Source organism: Furipterus horrens, unplaced genomic scaffold (assembly GCF_987537825.1).
Source record: "Furipterus horrens unplaced genomic scaffold, mFurHor1.1.pri manual_scaffold_7, whole genome shotgun sequence".
NCBI classification, from domain to species: domain Eukaryota; kingdom Metazoa; phylum Chordata; class Mammalia; order Chiroptera; family Furipteridae; genus Furipterus; species Furipterus horrens.
The window spans coordinates 118,504,695-118,527,451 of NW_028327177.1; the positions used below are offsets into that span (position 1 = coordinate 118,504,695).

The following is a 22,757-nucleotide window of genomic DNA, read 5'->3' on the forward strand; positions in this document are numbered from 1 at the left end:
CGGTGCCTACTGGGCTTCTTCTCCATCTTCATCATGACTTTCCATCACTCAGTCCTGTCTCCTTGTCCTCCGGCTCTGGTTTCCTCAGAGTGGTCTCTAGCCCTCTTGCAAGGAAATCTGGAGCTTGCTGAAAATGTCCATGTCTGGGCCCACCCCACACCTCCTGAATCAGAGTCCTAGCAGAGAGGTAGAGAAGCTGCCTTTCAAACATGCACCTCCCACGATTCTGCGGTACCCTTAGGTTTGACATTACCTCTGTGAAGCCTGTCCCTGTGACCCTCTTACAGGTTCCCCCCTCCCCCGCCTCAGACTCTTGCTGAATTACCATTCCTCCAAGCTCTCTCAGACAAAAGAAGCCACAAGGCCACATGATCTTAAAATTCTCTAGGTTACCGGAGCAACCCCATAACTCCCTGCCTCTTCCCCCTCAGGCTCTTCATCTGCAGGCACAGATTCACACCAGCACCCTGCCCACCCCAGGGCTCCTCCCAGTATTGGCCAGTGCCCCATCCTCACCCCCACGGTGGGAGCTCCAAATTCCTTTACTTTGCACTAGCTCCTAACTCCAGCACCCTCAAACTGAAATTATAGAACCAGGAGATTTAAAGCAAAAACAACTTACTTTCTTCGTGGGGGGTAGGGACAGATGGTAACTTAGTCTGAAAGTTTTTACTGATCTGATTTTCACAGGCTACTTTCACATTCACTCTGCTCTTGAGACAGGATGATATGACTTACAGAAAGGGGAAGAGGTACTGCTTTTAAGTTTCTTAATAAGATAAGGCTGCCTTTAGTGGGCTCACGTTTCTTTGCTGAAAATAATTTGGAAAGCAGGGAGAAAATTCTTTAACATCTACCCCAGACAAGTTCTTTTTACTCACTGTTGATGTAAAGGACTGAAAAGGCCTCCTGTGACATGTTAGGATAGGTTTCCTGGTAATTTAATAACAAGGTAATAATGCAATTTTCACCTTAGGAATTTAATTAGATTTTCTTGTTATATAGGGACTGACCCAGTTCAAACGCATGATCTCATCCTGTCTCCCTCTATATTCCCTTAGAACTTGGTCAGTGCCTATCTAGTAGTCCTTACAGTGTTCCACTTCACAGCATAATTATTTGATACATGTAACTGGAGCAGGAGCCCATATTAAAGGCAAAGACTCCCGTTCAGAAATAATGCGGGGCAGTGGGAAACCTTGGGGAACTGGGATCAGGCAAACCACTATTCAAGTCCTTCTTTACCACTTCCCTGGGAAAATTCTAGAGTCCCTCTCCAAGGTCCCCCTGTAATATCCGTAAAGCACCTGGGGCTGTCTCTTGCTTCCCTGAATTTTGCACCCTAAACCCTTGCCCTGGGCTTTGCATATGTCAGGGCAAGAGTGAAGGGTGCAGTCATGCCGCACAGGCCAAGGTGAGAATCCTTTTATTTCCATAAAAATAAAATCATCGTAGGCTTCATATTGGTAGATTAGCAAAACGTTTGCAATGATCAGTCTCTAAATTAATAATATAAAACATTTTTAAAGAAACACATGTTGTGCAGCAAGCCAAATAATGGTATAAATAACAATGGGACTGAAAGTCTTGGTTACTTTAAAATTCGGGGAGGTTTATATTTTTAACCTAACTTCCAATTTCCAACTCTTTCTGTGCCCTACCCCTCACTTTAAAGAACTTTATTCGTAATACATGTTGCACTTCCCTATAGACTTTTAGTGGACTGCAGATACTTTATGAGGGGGAAGATAAAAGGGAATTATCTCACTTTTTAATAAACATGTAAAATAGGAGCTTTTTAGACAGCTACACTTGTTTCTTTAAATGTTTTCCTGTTTCTTCCTTATCAGTATCATTTTCATCACCTTGACTGTGTTTCCTCCTGGAGTCCAGGGCATGGGTTATATACGGGAAAAATCACTAATCACAGTGACTAAGGGAGTTAGGCTCACGGTGAGGGTCATGGTCTCTACTGATTGGTCAGAGCTAAGGTAGGGTAGTCAGTCAGTCCATGGGTCCTGATGTCAGCCATGGCATTGCTTTGTCCGGTTTCCCAGCTCTTCTGGGTCTGCAGCTGAAACATAACTGAGGCCTAGATGTTATCTCTGGTTTGAGGAAACTCTGTCTCTGGGGTCAACAAACCCAAGGCTTTGTTCTAAAGATTGTTTGATGCTGATCAGAATCTCAATGTCCTGGGGGCGTAATGCTTAAGGGAGTGGTCGTGCAAGGGAGAGGGAAGGTGAGTCAGGGTCCTGGATGAGGCTGGCTTGAATCCAAGGAAAGAAAGGAAAAAGGATCATATTAAAGAAATGAAGTTTCTACGCAGCAGGTTACAGTGATCAAATGTCCAGCAAGGCAAGAGAAACCGTCTGCCTTTGGTGGAGTCAGGCTTCCAAGAAGATACCTGGGTGGTTGAAAAATCGTCCAGTATTGTTGGGTCACACCTTGATGCCAGTTTAGAAATCTGTAGTAAAAAAGCACCATGAAGAACCCGCATCTGGTCAGGTCATTGTAGGTGCAGCCCTGTGCTAACACCACTTTCATTTCCCTCCCCGAGTTCTTGTCTTGTGCACCTCAAAGACCAGATAGCTGCATGTCTTCTTGTTTAGAGAGTCACTCCCACCCACGTCTCTTGTGTCTCTTCTCTTTCCCATATGCCAGTCATGAATTCCGTCTACTAAGTGCCTATTTGTAAGACTCTAGTGCCTCCTGACTGCCAGAAATATAAATATTATGAGTATTAATGATTAAGTCATGAAACCCAGACCTTGCTGAAGTCCAATATTAAATCTTAATTAAAAACCCAGCACATTGGGGTCTTACCATTCGAGCCTCACCTGGGGGTAAGAAGTGTAGACCACTCCAGGGAGGCTCCCACATGGGACCAGGAGAAAGGTGTGTGTGTGTGTGTGTGTGTGTGTCTGGTTTAATGCTCTAACAAAAAACCTGGGGTTTAGAACAAGATTGCCACTTGTGCATGGTTCTTTTGTTTGTTTGGTTTATGCTGTTTGTTTGGTTTGCAGTGTGTTAAGCCAAGCACATTCAGTGAAAGTCAGAAGTAAGTCGAGCCCCCTGAGCCAGGCCACCAACAGGGGAGTGGGTGGGAGCTTAGTTAATCAAGTTGGGATGTGCATAAGTGCCATCACCGACAAAGAGACGCACGGGCGTGGTCAGTGTGGTAGTCTCCTTGACCATGTAATGGATTTTACTGATTGCCGTTCTTTCTTGAAACCAATGAGGTTCTTAAGCGTTGTTAGCATGACAAGAAGTAGGACCATATTTCCTATTAGGTGGGGAAAATAATAAAGAGAGAAAAGAAAAACGATTAAATTGACAGTTCACCATCTTTACCATTTGTGTGTCAGCTTTTGCTTACTGTTTAAAGCCACTAAGGAATAAAGCTGCTGTCGGTTAGTAGATAGTTGCTTTGAAATGGTGCCACACAGAAAGAGAGTTAGACATTGGGATGCCCAGCTTAACAGAGAAAGTGTACAGAAGAACACAGGGAGTGTCTTGTAAAAATTATAACCACTTCACGTTATTTGTAACAGCAGATTTGGAATAACCTGATGTCTGTCAGTGGGGGACTGGGTAAATAAATGCTGCTCTGTCCTCACAGTGGGGTTGGTGAAGCTGTTAAGAAAAGAATGGGCCCTGGACAGGTGGCTCAGTTGGTTAGAGCATCATCCTGTGCACCAGAAGGTTGCAGGTTCGATCCTGGGTCAGGGCGCATATGGGAGGCAACCAATCAATGTCTCTCTCTCTCTCTTTCTCTCTCTCACTCTCTCTCAAATGAATAAACATATCCTCAGATGAGGATTCTTTTAAAGTTATTTCTTAAAAAATATAAAAAAGATTGAGGAAGAGTGCTATACACTGACACAGAGTGATCTCTACTGCGTAGTCGCATGAGGGAAAAACAAAGCCAAGGCACAGAACAGTGTACATAGTATGTACAAGAGAGAGGATTATAAACATGTACACATTTGCTTATACTTTCAAGGAAAAACAATATAATAGAAAGATAAACAAAAACCAATCAAAATCTTTAGGGGTGGGAAGTACTAGTGTAGGGGAGACCAGGAAGGGAGCAAGACCTACCTGAATATTCCTTGGTGTATAGTTTGACTTTGGAATCATGTAAAGTTTTGAGATAATCATAAAGTACATCCAACAAAGTACTCCTCCATACTCACACAAATTGAAAAATAAGAAATGAAACAAATGAACCTAACTGTACTTTGTTAGTGACATAACCGTGTAGAGAAAATAATTATTCTGACCTTAGAACACAGTATTTTTACTGTACATTTTCAATGAGATATGCTCTAAGTACAAAAAAAAAAAAAAAAGTAGAGAGTTTACATTGGATTCAGCAGTGTTACTATTAGTAGTTATGTTGATGTGGTGAGGAATTAAGATTTTCCACCTAACAGGTAAGAAATGAGCATACAATTTTAAAAAAATATGTGAAAATCCTGTATACTTAAATTTGAATTCGAAGTTTAGCAAGATCTTATTCTTCCTCTTAAAAAAAAAAATATGTGTTTGAGATTTGTCCATTGAAAGACCTAGAAAACAATGAAAACTCAGTAACAATGAGCACTCCTAGCACCCAGATTTTGGCCTTTAACTTAATCTATCATTCCTCACTGAAAGAATCCAGAGGTCCTTGGAGAAATGCCTGGTTCTAAGTCTGAGGTGGGAACATCTTGTACAAGAAAGTGAGGAATGTATCCAAGGCTAATAGGTCATTTCAAAAGGACACAGGCACCTGTCTGAAGGATTCTCATTGGCCAGAGATGGGGTAATTGACTGCAATTGAATATGCAAAATAATCCATGAATCATACCAGCCCTGCGTCATTGCAGTGTTACTGCACGAGGAGCCTCTGGGAGACTTTTGAATGACAGTAAGCAGTATAATTAAGAGTCATAATACAAGTGCCATGTTAGAGTTTGTGGTCTTTCTCTCCACCTGCTTCCCTTTATGTCAGGCTGGCTTGGTATCTGACCTCAGATTGACTCTACTATGACAGGAAATATACTTTGCATTCATTCCATCCCCAGTCGCCAACACTGTGTCTTCAGCAGAGCTGAAATCTGTCTTCTTAGATTCCCAAAACCTGGCTTCTAGTCCCAGCTCTTCTTCCTGCTCCATCCACAGCCATCAAGCTCTGAATCTTGCTGAGCCCCAGATTTCTGACCGCTAAAATAAGCATGAGAGTGATCCCTGTTCACCCTTCAAAACTATGAGGAACAGCCGCCGACCCCTCCCATGCCTTCTCCCTTGCTGATGCCAGGAATTCTCAGTGTTCCCCCCACCCATTGCTACATTCTTAAATAGGCGTGTTCACAAAATTCCATCAGAAGTTGGAATCATTTAGCGATACCTAGAAAAATAAATATTGCTGGTCCATCACCAGAGAGCGGATAGAGAACTGATCTGCTTTGTCTTTCGTCTCTTTCAGCCATGGAATTCCACGAGCACCTGCACAGCATAGGCACCAAGGAAGGCTTGAAGGAACGGAAGCTGCAGAAGGCCGTGGAGAGCTTTACCTGGAACATCACCATCCTCAAGGTATCTAGCGAGTTGTTTCTGGTGCCTGTGATTTTGCAGACTTTTTCAGCATGTTTTTTTCTATCAGTATCACATGTTCTGCACTGTACAATATCAGCCACTGGAGGCTGTCCGTGCTCACAGAAACCCGGTGCCTGGTGCCCTCCGGAAAGCCTGCAGACGCCAGAGCTGGGTGGCGTGGCTGGGAGAGAATGTAACCACTTCGCTGGTTGGCACATGTGGATTTGGGGAAGAAGGGAAAGGACCCTGCATTTCATCCTTGAAGCATTGTCGAGTTCCTAATTGCCACTTTCTGTATGCGAAATAGATATATTGATAACAGAGGAATGACTGGGACTTTAAAGATTCTAGTTATTCAAATTTCACTTAACATTTTAAATTGCAATCACAGTTTTAATATTAATATGATCCCAGAAAGACAGGAAAGAATTGTGTGGGACATAATCAAAAAAATATATAAAGGAATTGCCACTTGAAAGAAAGTCTCCTTCAAGGGAAAAGCCATCTATGTTCCCTCTTCCCTCCCTCTCTCCCTCCCTCCCTCTCTCCCTCCCTCCCTCCCTTCCTCTCTCCCTTCCTCTCTCCCTCCCTTCCTTCCTCCTTCCTTCCTTCCTTTCTTTCTCTCTTTTTCTCCCTCCCTTCCTCCCTATTTCCCTCCTTTCCTTCCATCTATCTAACTAAACATGCCCATTTTTTAAAAGTAACTTTATTTTTTTATTATAAATGTAATAATAATATAAGGGAGACAAATGGTAATGGAAAAATACAATAAACATAAACATTTTAAAAATTTAGAAAAATGTCAATATGGCATAACCACAGGGAAACAAAGTCCTACCGTCCAGAGACAATGCCCATTGTCCCTTTGCGGTGCTTCCTCCTGGTCTTTTGCTCTATGCTGCATATAGTGGGACTTGATTTTTTAAATAATGCTTTGTATGTACCTTAAAATTTTTTGAGTTGTGTTTCAGTGATCTTCACTTTTCTTCATCTCAGTGTTTGGGAACTTGAATAATAATAACACAGAAAACATTATTTCATTCTGGATCTTAGACAGCAAAATCTAAAATTACTCTCAGGTATTCACCCGCCACACTTCCTGCTCTGTGAATTCAAAACTAATGACATTATCACGCTGCCGCTTTGAATTTCCCCACTAAAGGATCTATCCCAGCAGCTGACAACGGTTTTCTGAGTTGATTTAATAAAGGTTGCTCCCCCAAAGCTAACCAACTTGCATTTTCTCATATTTAACCCCTACTCATTTTTATAATTAAAATCATTTTCTTCTTCAAACACTCCCTTCCCACACATGTACTTTAAAAAAATCTCTGGATCTTCTGTTTAGTATTTAATTCTGATTGTTTGCAGTTCAGTAAATAGAGAGAGCTAAGAAGTTACAATGGAAAAGAATTTGGCTTTATTACTTGGGGGTTCATTCCCAACAGAGGTGGGGGTTACTCTACAAATTTCCTGCAAACCTCAGGAAAAAACAGTGCAGTAGCTTATAGCCTTGTGATAGGAATAAGTGCTCATTTCACTTTTATTTTATTATAGTTAAAAACACACTTAGGGACCCAAATTTTCTCTGTCAGGCATCTTTGCTACTCATTTGTGGTCCAGGAACCAGCTGTCTGGGAATTCTCCAGGATCTGGTTCAAAATGCACTCCCAGGCCCCGCCCTAGACCCGTCCAATCAGAACCTGTGTTTTTACAAGATTCCAGAGCGTTCATATGTACATCAAAGTTTGAGAAGCACTGGGGAAAGAACTGCCAAAGTGGGGGCCTGGTTCCCATGTTTATGAAAAAGAGTTGACATAAAGTAATGTACCAGATTTTAGAAATAACTAATGGAACCAGTTAGCTACACTGGGGAAAGGTGTTTTGACTTGTTGACGTTGGAAATGTCAAACCTGTAGAGAATTTTTGTAAGAGTTTATCTCAGCCAAACTGACAACAATGCCAGGAAGCAAGGTCTCAAACGCTCTGGAGAACGACAGGTTTGCAGTTTCTTTAATACCTTTGGAATTAAGGAGGGGGTTAAGGAAGATTACGTGAAGGTGGGAGATAACAAGGTCCAGGATAGTTAACAAGTTACGTGCTTCCCTTGAGGGTAGTTACAGTTTCCAGGGGTCTGGAAAGGAGGATAACTTCCAGCATTTCAAAGATGTGTTAACCTAGATGCTCAAGAACAACAGACAGGGTTTGCTTAAAGCTTTTATTAAAGTTATAAACCTAACTCACCATGATCTGCCCAGTTAGGAATTTATGTTCATACCCCCACCTCCAGGATGTTACTTTTGGTTACTGAAACTGCACATACACCCTCTTTTGCCCACCAACCTACGTCCAGGAGCTAGAATTAACACCTCAGACTTACATTCCTATGGAAACAAATATATAGGATTGGTTAATAGATTGTTTTAAAATTCCAGGGTAATATTTGCTATGGATGGTGTGTGAGTGTGGTAGAACCTAAATGAGGAATGGAGAAGAATAGGAGAGATCTGTGTCATTTCTGTGCAACAGAAAGGGCTTTCTTCCTTCCTGTGTATTTCATAGGCTTAAACTTTCTTTAGAAGAATCAGTGCTGCTGGACTCTTGGACATGAGTTGCGTCTGAGTTGAACTACTAACCCTTTCCTGGCAGGAGCTCCTTGTTGCTTGTTCTTTGCTGTGAGCGCGGAGAAGTGGCAGAGCTCCAAGGCTACACGTGGTGTGCAGTTGGCAGCAGGTGGGCACAGAGGTTTGGGGAAGGTGTCAGAGGACACTGGATATGGAGAGAGAAGGAGGAGGACAGGAAGGGGAGGAAGCTCTGAGGCCAGGGGTAGGAATGACCCGAGACACTTAAATGCTGCCTCCTGAGCCATTGAGACCTCCTTGTCCTGGATCTGAATATCCGGGGAGTGGGGGGTGGGGGGGACACTGGAATCTCTTGTTTTACAGCTTCCTCTGGGGATTCTGAGGCATCCTTTAAAAATTGTGTATTAACTCTCTAGAATCCAATCAAAAGTATCTTTCCTATGCATTACCCTCCCGTTGGAACAGTAAAGGAGGCAGGGTGGCCAGTCGTCCAGGGACACAGGACTTTCAGTGTGAAAACTGGGACATGCCTGGGTAAAGGGGACAGTGGTCACCCTGAGTGGAGGCCCCCTGCCCTCTGCCCTTTTCATCCAAGGATGGCCATCCTAGCATGTATGAACCTTTGCTTAGTTTTTCAGTTTCAAAAATTGCTTTAAAATGCAGAAATGAACAAGAAGAAATGTCACCCACGGTCACCACCCCCAGATGACCCTTTATTAACATCCTGGCATATTTACTTCCAGTCATTTTTTCCTTTGACTAAAAATCATTTGTTTTCATAAATATGTCTTCTTATAAAGAAGTTTTTGTTTTTTTCTAATGTAGAAAAGATGAAATTTTTAAAATGATCTCAGGTTCTCCCTCTGAGAAATAACTGTTATTAAATGGAGGTGACTTGACTCCAGGATTATTTGTGTTGTGCATGTGGATGGATGGATGGATGATTGGGATGCACTTTATTGATTCTGAGTCATAGTTTTTTTCATGTTTTTGACATTGAAATTGGTATGTAGCTATATAGTCCATGACCTCTTCGCATGTGTCCCACTAAATTGGCAGTGATTTTTCTTTCTTAGCGGCATATAAATAATGGTACATCTCATAAGCACTAGTGCCTTAGATATTGTAAAATATGTCAGTAAATAGAATCCTACCATAATTTCTCTTTTTAATTTTTTAAAAAAGTACTAAGCTTTGCTTTACTTAATGTAACAGAAGACAAATAAACCTTAAAGAAGCTAAGTGAAGTGCTGAACAATTTCTACTGTAAGAGGTATTCATTTCCTCTAACTCCCTCTGAGGTTAAAGAAAAGAGATGGAAAATGTTAATTGAAATCATCTTATTGGGTTTTTTTTTAAGCTACGTATTTCAGTTATAAGCTCTGTTGGTTGACCTTCTGCTATGAAAGATAAGAATATTAGTAGTACTCTAAAATATATCTAGGTAGGGAGTTAGGAGTATTGTTATTTTTTACATTGTATAGGTTTAGATACTCCCATTTGGTCCCAAGACTAATTCCCATGTTGTTTGGTGTAAGTTCAGTATCTCAGTTCATTGTCACCAGCAGAACAGGAAGTCACCCACACTTTCCTGTAGCCTGAGGGAATGGCAGAGAGAAGAGGTAAATCTCAGGTGGGCTCACAGACAGCCTCGGTTTGAAGACTCGGACCCAGCTTCCTCAGTCTGCACGTGTCCTGTTCTAGGGTTCCTGCAGCATAACTGGGGAGAGAGTGATTGCTTCTTTAAATCAGAAGCCAGCCCTCCAGACTTTACTCTCATTAGGTAGTATCATTCTCTCTCTCTCCTTTTTTTTGGTCAACTTTACTGAATTTATATAAAATAAAATTCACCAATTTTGACTGCACAATTCAGTGAATTTTGACAAATGTATATAGTCATGCTAATACACTGCAATGATAGAACTTCCTGTCATCCCCCAAAGGTCCCGTGTGCCCCCTTGTAGTAAGTGCCCTCACCTTGCCAACCTCTCACCTGTTCCAGATGGAATTGTGGAGTATGTACTTTCAGTGCCTGGCTTTTTTCATTCAGCATAATGCTTTTGCGATTCATCCCCGACTCTGCCCCGTTATGTCTTCCATGCCATCAGAGAGCAGTAAAAACAGGACACTGAGTCGTTTTGCTTCCCTCCAGCTGGGTTGGCTGCTGGAATTTTCAGGATGGGTGCCAGTATGAATTCTGTGAGCTTTAGTAGTTTATTAAATTATATTATATCCTTTTCTTTGTTTGGTTGCTATTTGTGGTGTTACATTTGTTTTTGTTTTTGCTAATTTTACTCTTGTTGCTCGTCTCATCAGGAATGTGGGAAGTAAATTCTTGAATGCATTTTCAACACACCATCTTAATCAAGATGTTTCCTCTCCCTTTGTTTTCCATTTGCTAAAATATTCACTATACGGGCCATAATTTTCCTATTTATATTTACAACCATTTCAAAGATGGTGGAATCTCATAGTAGATTCATACAGTGACTCTATAACTTCACCTCTGCCCACTGGTTACTCTCAGGCAGCACAGAATTACCCTGTTCCCTCTTGTCCAGCACCCCTTCACATATCTGGCAACTACCGTCTCTTCTCTTCGACCTCCCTGCCACAGCTCAGACAAACTCACTCCCTTCCACAAACTCCAGGATGGGATGCTTTCCGGTCCCCCACCCACTGGCTCCTGGGCCTTCTGAAGGCTCTCAGGTGTCAGTATTCTTCATAAAACGGGGCAACCAGAATCATCCCTGTACTTTAGGGGCAGACTGGGCTCGCCAGCCCAGAGGGAGACGCGCCAGTATGGGTTTGCTCATAGTCTGAAAATCATCTTACTGTTAATACAGGCCAACATTATGCTGGATTGTACAGCACTTGAGTCATGGACTTAAATGAAGCTGTTACAACCCAAGATGTTTTCCAGACGAACTGCTGCCAGGCCACCTCTCCCCATCCTGAGCCATTCCACCCTCGGAAGAAGACTAAAAACTAAACCCTGAATGTAATTAGAGGTTTATTCTCTTTAGGAACATAAGGCTTATGCCAAATATAAATAATTAAACCAGACAAATTTTGCACCTGCTAAGACATTAATCTTGATTTTATGTGTTTTCACTTGAGGTGCAGTGCTTACCTCGATGGCCTAACATTTGTTTTCTTTCTGAAAATTATTTTGCTGATCTATGTGTAACTTATTTTCTTTATTGATGCTAATATCCTTTAGTTATGTTCTTTATTGTAGGTGATGTATTATGTTGCCTGTTTTCCTGAAAAACTGTAATTGACTGAAAGCCATTTCTCTAGCTAGTGTGTGAAAACTCAGCTGGCTCAGAAACTCAAACTACAGTTGTGTTTGTCATTAGACAGGTTGTACTTTCTGGTGCATTTAAAGCACAGGGAAACCTCACACAGCTGGACCCCACTAATGTGGAATTTGTGATCAGTCAGCTAACATCTGATTATGCAAAGGTGTGCTTAAAAGATTAATAGGGCAAAGAAAGCGCTGATGTGTGCTCTGGTTTTACTAGTGTTTGTGGGAGCGTTTGCCCGCGGTCCGGCTCTGCCCACCTCAACATCCCTGTGTTCTCTGCCTCCTCTCTCACCCCAGTCTCTCTGCCTGGAAACTGTTCTTGACCTCCTACCTTCTGTGCTTGGGTCCTGGCTCACTTCTGCTGTCTGGAGACTCTGATGGCAGCTCCCAAAACCCTCCCCCCACTGCTGCCTCAGAGCAACCACCTCTGTGCCAGGAGATGCCCGTGCCCCACTACAGCGGCCGTGCTCACGGCCAGCATGAGCTTAGCTCTTCCTGTGGCCAGGTCTGTAACAGGGAGATGTAGTCCCTGTTAGAACTGAGGAAGCTTTGTAGGAAGCACGGGTGGGCCCCAGAGGCATCATTTGTTGAAGCCATGGAGCCGTGTGTGGAAATCAGGGTCCTCCACTGCCCCGGGCCAGCCGAGAGCCTGCCCGGCCCTTTGTCCGTCTGGCTCAGACAGCACCCCCTCAGTGGTGCTGCCTGGGGGCACCCTCCTACCCCCTCTTTCTAGAGTGAAACATAAAATTGTTTTTGAGGAGAAAGGCATTTATTCATTCTGAATTTAATTAAATTGAGTCTTATGTTTAAAATGTTTAATTATTAGCTTTTGTACAAACCTTTGAACACCACCATTGTTTCATTGGGGACTAACTGTAAATGTGATGAAATAACCCAAATAATGGCCAAAAAAAAAGACAGAAAGAAAAGAAAAAGGAGGCTGAATGGAGAACTAAGACAGGAGGACAGTCCTCAGATGGGCCCACCAGCCTTCTTCAGTCAAGACGGTGTGTCACACAATTGAATGTGTCTTACAGTTAAGGGGAAAATCAAGGGTAAGGAGCCATGTTCACAAGGCTCTTCTTCACATCCACAGAACCCCACATCCACCTCGGCAGCACCCCCGAACCCTTAAGGGTGGGAGGCAGGGGAAGGGAAGGCAGTATTTCTTAAGTGTTCAGTGAGACGAATTTATTTGCAACTCACATTTCATTCCCTTCAAACATGCGAATGAACATAGGAGAAGCCAACAGCACAGACGTGATAGTGAGCCCTTTAAAGTGAATCTGACCTCCTGTGGAAGAGCATGAGCCATCATCGCCTGTTGCTCTCACTTCAGGTGGTGATGACCGGGATCTTTGCCAAGTGGAAGGCTCATTGAGACTGCAGTGGGGAAAGGCCTGACCAGGCTGGGAGGCCCTCCTAACTCTGTGGCTGCGCTGCAGCCTTAGTCGGCCGCACTGGGCCACGCGGGGAGCTGTCAGAGTGTAATGATGGCAGTTTAGAACCAGTGCCAGGTACCCACAGCCCATGTATTCCCTTGTTCACTCCATCCTCATCCCACAAATACAAACTGAAAATCTCTATTTCTGTTCCTGTGTGTAATTACAGGAGGAGCGAAGTGTCTGCACAATTGGCAACATGCTGAGTACATGAAAAGTGTGGTGGACATTCCACTTTATTTATTTTCTTTCAAGTGTCACATGTGAGAAACGAAAACACTCGGAGAGAAAGCTGTATGTACGCATGATCTGCTGGGTAGACTCTGCCTTGGATGAGGCCCTTTATCTCTCTAGACTCAGTTTCCTCGTCTTTAATTTTATTTAATCCTAACCCAAGGATGTTTATTGATTTAGAAAGAGAGGAAGTGTGAGAGACAAAAGGGGGAGAGAGAGAGAATCTGTGTGAGAGAGAGACATCGATTGGTTGCCTCCAGTACGTTCCCTGACTAGAAATCGATGCTGCAAACCTAGATATGTGCTCTGACTAGGGATTGAACCTGCAGCCTTTTGGAGTACAGGACGACGCTTCAACCAACTGAGCCACTTGGCCAGGGCAGTTTCCTCATCTTTAAAGTGTGGATAGTAATTCATCTCTCTCACAGAATTGAGAAACTCTCCTAAGATAGTCTTTGTAAAGGGCTTACTTCAGTGTGCCCAGCATACAGTAGTCACTCAATAAATGGTGACTGTTCTTTCCCGAAGGCTTTGCTGATATACACTCTTACATATCTAACTTTGGACATATCATAGGCCCTGTGGTTTCAAACTTAGGACTGTCATTTCATTCTCAGCTCTTCTGTGCCAATTAGAATTGTAGTTGTAAGAAATATAACGTATTAAATAGTTTCCATGGCACTCTTAAAAGAGGTTTGTGCATTTGGCCTGTGATTCTCTATACATATAAAATGCTGGCTTGAAATGTATTCACTTTTCACATGAGTCTCACATCACCCAAATCAGTGACTAACCACAAAATATTTACCAAAAGGTCCTATGCTTGTGGCCACCTACTCTTAATTGTACAGATAAATGAGATTGTACCGGGGTTGGGCAGGTTTGATTCTCTGATTCTCGCTGCAGAAGATGCTCCAGTGAGAGATAGCAGAGGACCCTAGACCTGTGGGCCGTCCCCTGACTTAGTGATGCTGAGGGGTCCTAAGGCCTCTCAGAGACTTGCAGAGTGACAGGAAAGAGAGGGACACATCCATATCACATTTCTAAGCAAGGGCCCAGCATGTGGGCTGGTGTCACAGTCACTCCAGTGACAGTCTGTCTTCCTGTTGGGACTTGGTGCTCCCCAGGTGTCTTCCTTCTTTCTTTATCCCAGAGTCGGCCTCATGTCTTGGGGAGCAGATGGTATTGGGATGGCACATAAAGCCCACCACGCTCCTCTCTGTGCTTCTGAGCAGATAAGGAAGCCGGAAGGAGGCAGCCCAGCCTACACCATCCAGGCGTACCTTCTTGTGTTGGGGCCGTTGGCCCCCCCAAAACCCCGAAGTCAGGATGTGCTCCAGACTTGTTGAGGTCAAACCAGACACTGATAACTTACATTCCTATTTGCATTAAAAAAAAAAGTATTCAACGACTTTTGTGCCTCCCTCAGACTACCAAAATGCTCTTCTCTCTCTTCCTTCCCACTGCGTGGGATTTGGAAGCAGAGTGTCTGCTGGCCGCCAGGGACGGGCAGGTGGCGTCTTTGTTCTCTCTAGCTCTCAGCCACGAGGCCACGGTGTGGGCTGGTAGCAGAGGTTGGGGGGGTCTTTGTGGCCACAGTCGATCATTCACCTCAGGATTAAGGCAAGTCCGTTTTTCTCTATAAACAGTGTGACGAGAGCTTTGAAAAAATTAACTGTAGAATCCCTATTGTTTTAGCTCCAGGTCTGATTAAAAGCAATGAATTATGATTGTTAATTCTGTTTTCAAAAACTGTGTGTAGTGCTAACAGATGTGCCTGGAAACATTTTCAATATGTTCAAAACTAGGGCCTCTTCTGTGGTCATGTAGGAAGTTCGTTCATCGGCCCAGTGTTGCATATGGCTGGGGCACCGGCTCTGGGCCCCGGCGTCTGCCAGCCTGGCCTTCCTGGCTGCTCTAGCCTCTGATCCAGTCCCAGGTGAGCCACAGGCAGAATCAGAGGGAGCAGGGTCACACCAGACTCAACAACAGCTGCGGGGATCCCCCTGCTCTTGCCTATATCTTCCAGACATTATTTTCTGAGTCTAACTCAGATTCTTAAATATTTTGACCTAAGGTTGTTATAAATCTTTCAAGATGAAAACCAAATAGAATAAGTTATGAAATTCAACACAGAATGTGCGAAACCAACTAGGGTTTGAGCTTCTAAAAATACTGCAAAGCCAGTTTCGTGGGCGTCTTCAAAGCCAGACACCCTGTGTCGGTGGGCAGCAGCATTTTAAATAGCCTGTGCTCTTTTGAAGCACTGTGCTGTGAACAGTGCTACAGCGAACTTCATCACCATTTCAGAATTGTTTTCTACTCTAGACACCCTCATTCCAAGACATGCCAGACGTGTTTTGAGACGCATAGAGTAAAGTGAGGCTGGTAAAGTTTGGCAGCTCCCAAGCCTGGGTCTAGCACCTACAGAGGTCCCGTGTCTCACCCAGATAATGGCCAAAGGTCCAATGTGTTCAGGATGCCATAATGACTTGTCTGAACTTAGGAAACATGAGATTCAACCGGATAAAGAACTCTGTTATTGCCACATTAATTATCCTACACCATCTGGGGATTTTCTTTTTAAATACCCTGTCATCCAATGGTAGGAAAGATTTCCAAGACATGGTTTTTGGAGAACAAAAAGGAAATTAAAGAATAGTATAGTTTGCTTGATTTCATTTATGTAAAAATAAAATAAAATACCTATTTATAATACATATAAATGCAGAGGAAAAGGTAAGACACATTGTTTGGGAGGCAGCTATAAAAATTAAGGAGACTTATATACTGTAGTTATCCTCCTTTAACATGTTTACTGAGCCCACATTGTGTATCTGGTGCCATTCATTGATGACCTGAAGACATCAAAGTTCCTACCCTCATGGCGTTCACATGTAATGGGAGGGACAGATAATTAACAAGGCAGGAGAGTATGTCTGATGATAATAAGTGTTCTGGAGAAAGCAAGGCAGGGAAGGGGTAAGGAGAACTCTGAGCAGGAAGTGGGAATTCTAATTTTAGAAAGATTGTCACCAAAAAGGGCGCTTCTGAGTCAAGACCTGCAGGAGGTGAGGAGTGAGCTATTCTGCATTTCTGGAAAAGAACCTTCCTTGCTCCAGGAAAGGTGAGGGCACAGACCTGAGGCTGTGTTGGGGAACCTTCAGAAGTTCAGTGTGACAGAGGCTAAATGACAAGGCAGGGTGATGGAGGGGATCAGGACAGCTCCGGGGCGGGTCATAAGGGCTGTGGGAAAGGACTTGGACTCCCACTGAGTTATCTTCGAAGCCACAGAGGGAGAGGCTCGTTCTCGCTGTGTTTTAATTGGATCTGTTTGACTGTCCTGTTGAGAAGGGAGAAGCAGGATGAACAGTTGGAAGGGTATCGTCACAAATCCAGAAAAAGGGGACAGTGGCTTTAGGCTGCAGTGGTGGCAATGAGGGTGGTAGGAAGTGGTGAGAATGTGTGCATGTGTGTCTTAACTAATTTTATTTTTCAATTACAGTTTACATTCAATATCATCTTATGTTAGCTTCAGGGGTACAGCATAGGGGTTAGACAATCAATCACACACGTTACTAAGTGTTCTCCCTCATATTTCCAGTATCCACCTGGCACCTTATGAAGTTCTTATAATATTATTGACTATATTCCCTAAACTGTGCTTTATATCCCCATGACAGTTTTGTAACTACCAATTGATACTTCTATCTATATGCCTTCACCTTTTTTACCCAAACCCCTGATCCCCTACCCTCAGGCAACCATCAGTCTGTTCTCTGTGTCTATGAATCTGTACGATAGAGCCAATAAGAACTTCAGGCAGGCAGAAAGAGGGGTGCAAAAACATGAGAGGAGTCAAAAATGATACTAAGGTCTTTGGTCTGAGTCACTGCAAGAACAGAGTCGTCTTAACTTAGGAGGAGCTGATTATAGGGGAGGGGTAGGATGTCAGAAACTCAGTTTGGGACATGTTAAGCCTAGCAGGACAGGCCAAGTAGGCATTTTGAACAAAGAGCCACTGATTTTTATTAATAAAAATATTAGCATAGAAATCAATGTAACTGAAAACAAAATAATAGAAAAAAATCAACAAAAGTTGGGCCTTTGAAAAGATCAATAAAATCAGTAAGCCTGTAGCCAGGCTAACTAGGGGGGAAAAGAGAGAAGACACCAATTACTAAGATCATTTCTGACATAATCATCTATGTAGAAATTCCAAAAAATTTTGATAAAAATATAAACTTCCTGAAATTAATAAGCATTTACAGCAAGGATACAGGATGCAAGGTTAATGTATAAAAGCTAATCATTTTCCTATATACAGTAGCAGGAATGAATGAGGGAATTTTATATGAAACACACAATTCCATTTATATTAGCACTCCCAGAAAAGCAGTACTTGGGCATAAATCTAACAAAACATGTATGGTCTGTATAAGGATCTATAAAAGCAAAACTACAAAACTTGGATGAAATATATCAAAGAAGAAATGAATAAATGGAGTGAGATTTTATGTTTTTGGATAAGAAAACTCAATATTTTTAAGATGTCCTTTCTTTCCAGCTTGATGTATAGATTCAATGCAATCCCAATCAAGATCCTGGCAAGCAATTTTGTAGATATTAACAAACTGATTCTAAAGTTTATATGGAGAGTCAAAAGATCCAGAATCACCAACACAATATTGAAGGAGAAGAGCAAAGTCAGAGACTGACACTACCTGACCTCAAGATTTCCTATAAAGCTGTGATAATCAAGACAGCGTGGTATTGGTAAAAGGACAGACGCTTAACTCAGTGGAACAGAATAGAGAGCCCAGAAATAGACCCACACATATGTAGTCAACTGATAAGTGGCAAAGGAGCAAAGACAATACCTGAAACAACTGGACATCGACATGCAAGAAAATCTAGACATAGACCTTCCACCGTGCTTGACAAAAATTAACTCAAGACAGATCATAGACATAAATGTAAACTGCAAAACTATAAAACTCCTAGAAGATAACATAGGATAAAATTAAGATGACTTTTTAGATACACCACCAAAGACATGCTTAATTCATGAATGAAAAAATTTCTACTCTGGACTTCATTAAAAGGAAAAACATTTGCTCTACAAAAGACAAGAGAGTAAGAAGACAAGCCACAGACTTGGGGAAAATATCAGCAAAATACATATCAGATAAAGGACTGTTATTCAAAATGCAACAATAAGAAAATGAATAACCTAATTTTAAAAGTCTAAATACCTGAGCAGACACATCACCAAAGAAGAAATACTGATGTCAAAGTAAGTATAGGAAAGGATGTTCAACATCATATGTCATTAGAGCAGTGGTTCTCAACCTTCCTAACAGTGCGACCCTTTAATACAGTTCTTCATATTGTGGTGACCCCCAACCATAAAATTATTTTTGTTGCTACTTCATAACTGTAATTTTGCTACTGTTATGAATCGTAATGTAAATATATGATATGCAGGATGTATTTTCATTGTTACAAATTGAACATAATTAAAGCATAGTGATTAATTATAAAAAACAATATGTAATTATATATGTTTTCTGATGGTCTTAGGTGACCCCTATGAAAGGGTCATTCGACCCCCAAAGGGTTAACAACCCACAGGTTGAAAGCTGCTGCATTGGAGAATTGCAGATTAAAAGAAAAATGAGATACCACTACATACCTATTATAATGACCAGCATCTAAAACATTAACACCACCAAACGCCAGTGAGAACGTGGAGCAATAAGAACTCTCACTCCCCACTGGTAGGAACACAAAATGAAACAGCCACTTTGGAAGACAGTTTTGCAGTTTCTTACAAAATTAAAGATACTTTTACCATGTGATACATGAACAACCTTCTTTTGGTATCTTCCAAAATGAATTGAAAACTTATGTCCACGAAAAGAAAACTTGCGCATGGATTTTGATAGAAGCTTCAGTCATAATTGCACAAACTTGGATGTAACCAAGATGTCCTTCAGCGGGTGAATGGATAAGTAAACTGTGGTACCTCCAGACAATGGAATCTTCCTCAGCACTAAGAAGAAATGAGCCACTGAGACATAAAAGACGTGGAGGAAACTTAAATGCATACGTATTACTAAGTGAAAGAAGCCAGTCTGAAAAGACTACCTAGTGTATAAATCCAACTATATGACACTCTGGAAAAGGAAAAACTATTGAGTCAGTGAAAAGATCAGTGGCTGCCAGGGGTGAGGGGGAAGGGAGGGTTGAACAGGTAGAGCACAGGGGATTTTCAGGGCAGTGAAACTACTCTGTATGGTATTGTAATGGTGGGCGCGTTTGTCCAAACCCATGGGATGCACACCACCAAGAGTGAGCGCTAATGGAAACCATGGACTTCGAGCGGGAATGACGTGACAGTGTAAGTTCATCAGTTGTAGCAAATGTGGCACTGCTAGGGCAGGGCATCAGCAGTAGGGGTTGGTGTGCCTGTGTGGGGACTTTCTGCTCCCATTTGCTGCGAACCTGGAGCTGCTCTAAAATATGAAGTTTATTAATTAAAAATGATAATACTTGGATTTCTTAAGCACAAATGGACTATTATCTAGATACAACCTATTAACCATAAATGTATGTAGCAATCCTACATGTGAAGACAAACTCATTACCAGAAATTATATTCCCAGAACAATATGATATATTTATATACCATATAAATATGTTACTACTTATAAAATTTCAGTATACCAGTTCAGTGACTAGTACCACTGAATAAAAATGAAACTCCTTCAGTTAAACTAAGTAATGGAACATCTATTTATAGCAACTAATTAAAGGTCTCTGCAAAGCAGGAAAATCATGAACAGTAAGTGGTAAACAGCAAACCATTCTGTGAATTCCCACCTCATGGTGACTTAAATTGTATTGCAATTTGGTCTCACTAGTGACTGAGATTTGATTATAATCCAGCTGTCTGCCAGTGTCAGCCCTTACCTGTCACCCTTTGCAGGTGGCCCCAAGTTGTACAGGAGTATTTTAATGGGGAGGCAGTTAAAAAAAAAAAAAACCAGAACAGGAGAAAGAAGGAATGGTACTAAGAATGTAAGTATGACAAAGAAAAAGTCGAACTACAGAGGAATCATAGAGTAATAGAATAAATAAATGCAGAGCCTAAGAAAGGAGGGAAAAATAGTGAGCAAAGAGAACAAGAAAGAAGAAGAGATATTATTAGTAGAACTGTTGGTGGGAAACAGATTAAATATAGGAAGGAGGAATTAAAAAAAAAAAAGGAATGTTGGAATTTGTAACAATGGAACAGTTTACACCACATTATCTCTTCTACTCAATAATCTTGAAATCATTTGGCTATATAGGCAGTTTCATTCCCCAGGGGACATTTGACAATGTCTGCAGACATTTTGGTTCTCTCAACTAAGTGGTTATTGCTAGTGCCTAGTGGGTAAAGGCTAAGTATGCTAAGTACCCTAAAAAACACAAGTTAGCTCCCCTCCCCCAGATCAGTGGTTGTCAAGGGCTAGGGATGGTGGAGGGGTGGGGCTGGGTGTAACTGTGGGGTACAGCACAGCGAGAACTTTGTGGTGATGGATGAGCTCTGTGTGCTCATTTCAGTGGTGAGTATGTGATCCATACATGGGATGAAGTGATGCAAAACTATACACATACATTGTATTGGTGTCAGTCCCTCGTTTGGATATTGTACTATAGGTGTAAGATGTAAGCCTGGGGCGAATTTGGGTACACAAGACCTCTCTCTACTCTTATCTGCATCCTTCTGTGAGTTTATATGTATTTCAGAATAAACAGTCTATGAAAAACAAACCTGAAAAGGAAAAAAAAAACAAGACTGGCTGAATAATCAGTGGAAGAAGTCATTTTAACCAGGATAGATGGGAATGGTGCACACACACAATTCAGATTCATGAATGGAAAGGAGTGAAAAGGCAGCACACTCGTGGAGTATGGTATTGAAAACTGGGAAAACAAACTCTTTTTTTATGAAAAGTGACCTATTCTGATGCCATGTCAATAAGAAATACACATGCTCCCTTGGAAGAATCAAAATATTTTGATTTCAGCAGAAGATCTATGTTGTGAAACTATAACAATGTCATGTCACCTCTAACATGTTTCATTGCATGTTTTGTTGCAGGGACAAGCGGATCTGTTAAAATACGCTAAGAATGAGACTTTGGAGAACCTGAAACAAATCCACTATGCTGCTGTTTCGTGTGGACTGAATAAACCAGGGACAGAAAATGCCGATGCTCAAAAGCCACGCCGGAGCCTGGAGGTCATCCCCGAAAAAGAAAATGATGAAACCGGAGAATGAAGGAACTTCCTAGAAATCATTTTGGAGTTGATGACTAGGACCAATGGTAGTCAAATGGAACTTTGCACTCACTAATGAAAATAATGTTTGGGATTTTAAAGCACAACTGGAATAGCTAATTGCAGTCTATTAAAACTGTGAATGTATGTAGCAGTCCAGCGTGTGAAGGCAAATAAACTCTTGAACAAGAAATCATATTCCTGGCCAAAGTATGCTATATTTGTATACAAAGACATCACCACTCAGTTCTAGTGTGAACAACAGACTAGTCACTCTAGTTTCATTGAGAAAAAAAATGTTTTCCTAACTGAAAACACTTTTCTTAAGATGGAAATGGATTATATTGTCAAGTTAGTATTTATTGGAGAAAAACCTAGTCTGCGCATTTGACTGACTTGTGATTGCCAGAGTCTCTAGGTTATAGATGATTTTGTTGGCATGCCTGCTGAGCCATAATTACTGAGGAGAATGTAAGTGGACAGATCCCCTGAATCCTCAGGGACCTTGGAGAGCCTTCGAATGCCAGGAGAATGTGCAATTGGACTGAAGCTCCCCGGCTGGAGACACGTACTGGGTATAATATATACGATGTAAAAGCAGCCAATTTGGAAGCAGCACATTGTAAATAGTTTTTCATTGTATGAAGTAGTGTTCACATTAAAAAGATGTTTTATGATATTTCTCCAATAGCAGTACATGCATTTAATGAAATTTTAGCTTTTAAGATTTTTTACTTCAGGATATTCTGCTCGTAAGAGTAACCAATTACTTGGTAAACAGCTTTGTCAAAACTTAAGTTGCTTGTCTGGCTTGACACTTTCACTTTTAGTAAAGGTGTTCACAGCCTTACACAATGGCAGCTGGCTGTAAAGTGCACTGAGACACCGCCTTACGCCTCTCACCGCACAGGAGAGCGAGGTGTGCCTTGAAATAGCGTGAAGGTAAGTTACAGGCTAGAGAAGCTGCAGCTTTCGTAAGGCCCACAGAGTTCTTAAGCCAAGCTCTTGTTTTCCAAATTAGTGACACTTGGTGCAGTTTTTGAAAAGATACCAAACTCTGCAGCCTAATTACTGCTTTTCCCAAACCAACATTGCTTTCAAATTTTGGAAGAGTAAAAGATACCTAAATCTTCAACAGCCTCTTTTTGATTAGTCCATTTTCTTTTCCATGATTCCAGCGTGTGGGCAGATAAATGTGTGTAACCTTCCACTTGGTGTCATAGTTCTTTCCTCAGAGTTAGGGAGATGCTCAGGCTGACATATTGATTTCTGCCCAGA

General features: G+C 41.9%; 1 protein-coding gene across 1 annotated transcript in view; it reads left to right on the forward strand.

Annotated features, from left to right (window-relative positions):
- PLCL2 (phospholipase C like 2) overlaps positions 1 to 22,158 on the forward strand; it is a 171,766-nt gene extending 149,608 nt beyond the window's left edge. Inside the window, exons 6-7 of the mRNA XM_090284377.1 lie at positions 5,471 to 5,580; positions 21,301 to 22,158. Coding sequence (XP_090140503.1) covers positions 5,471 to 5,580; positions 21,301 to 21,480 — 290 coding nt within the window. The 3' untranslated portion in view covers positions 21,481 to 22,158. The remainder of the gene's footprint in view (positions 1 to 5,470; positions 5,581 to 21,300) is intronic.
- The last annotated feature ends 599 nt before the right edge of the window (positions 22,159 to 22,757 follow it).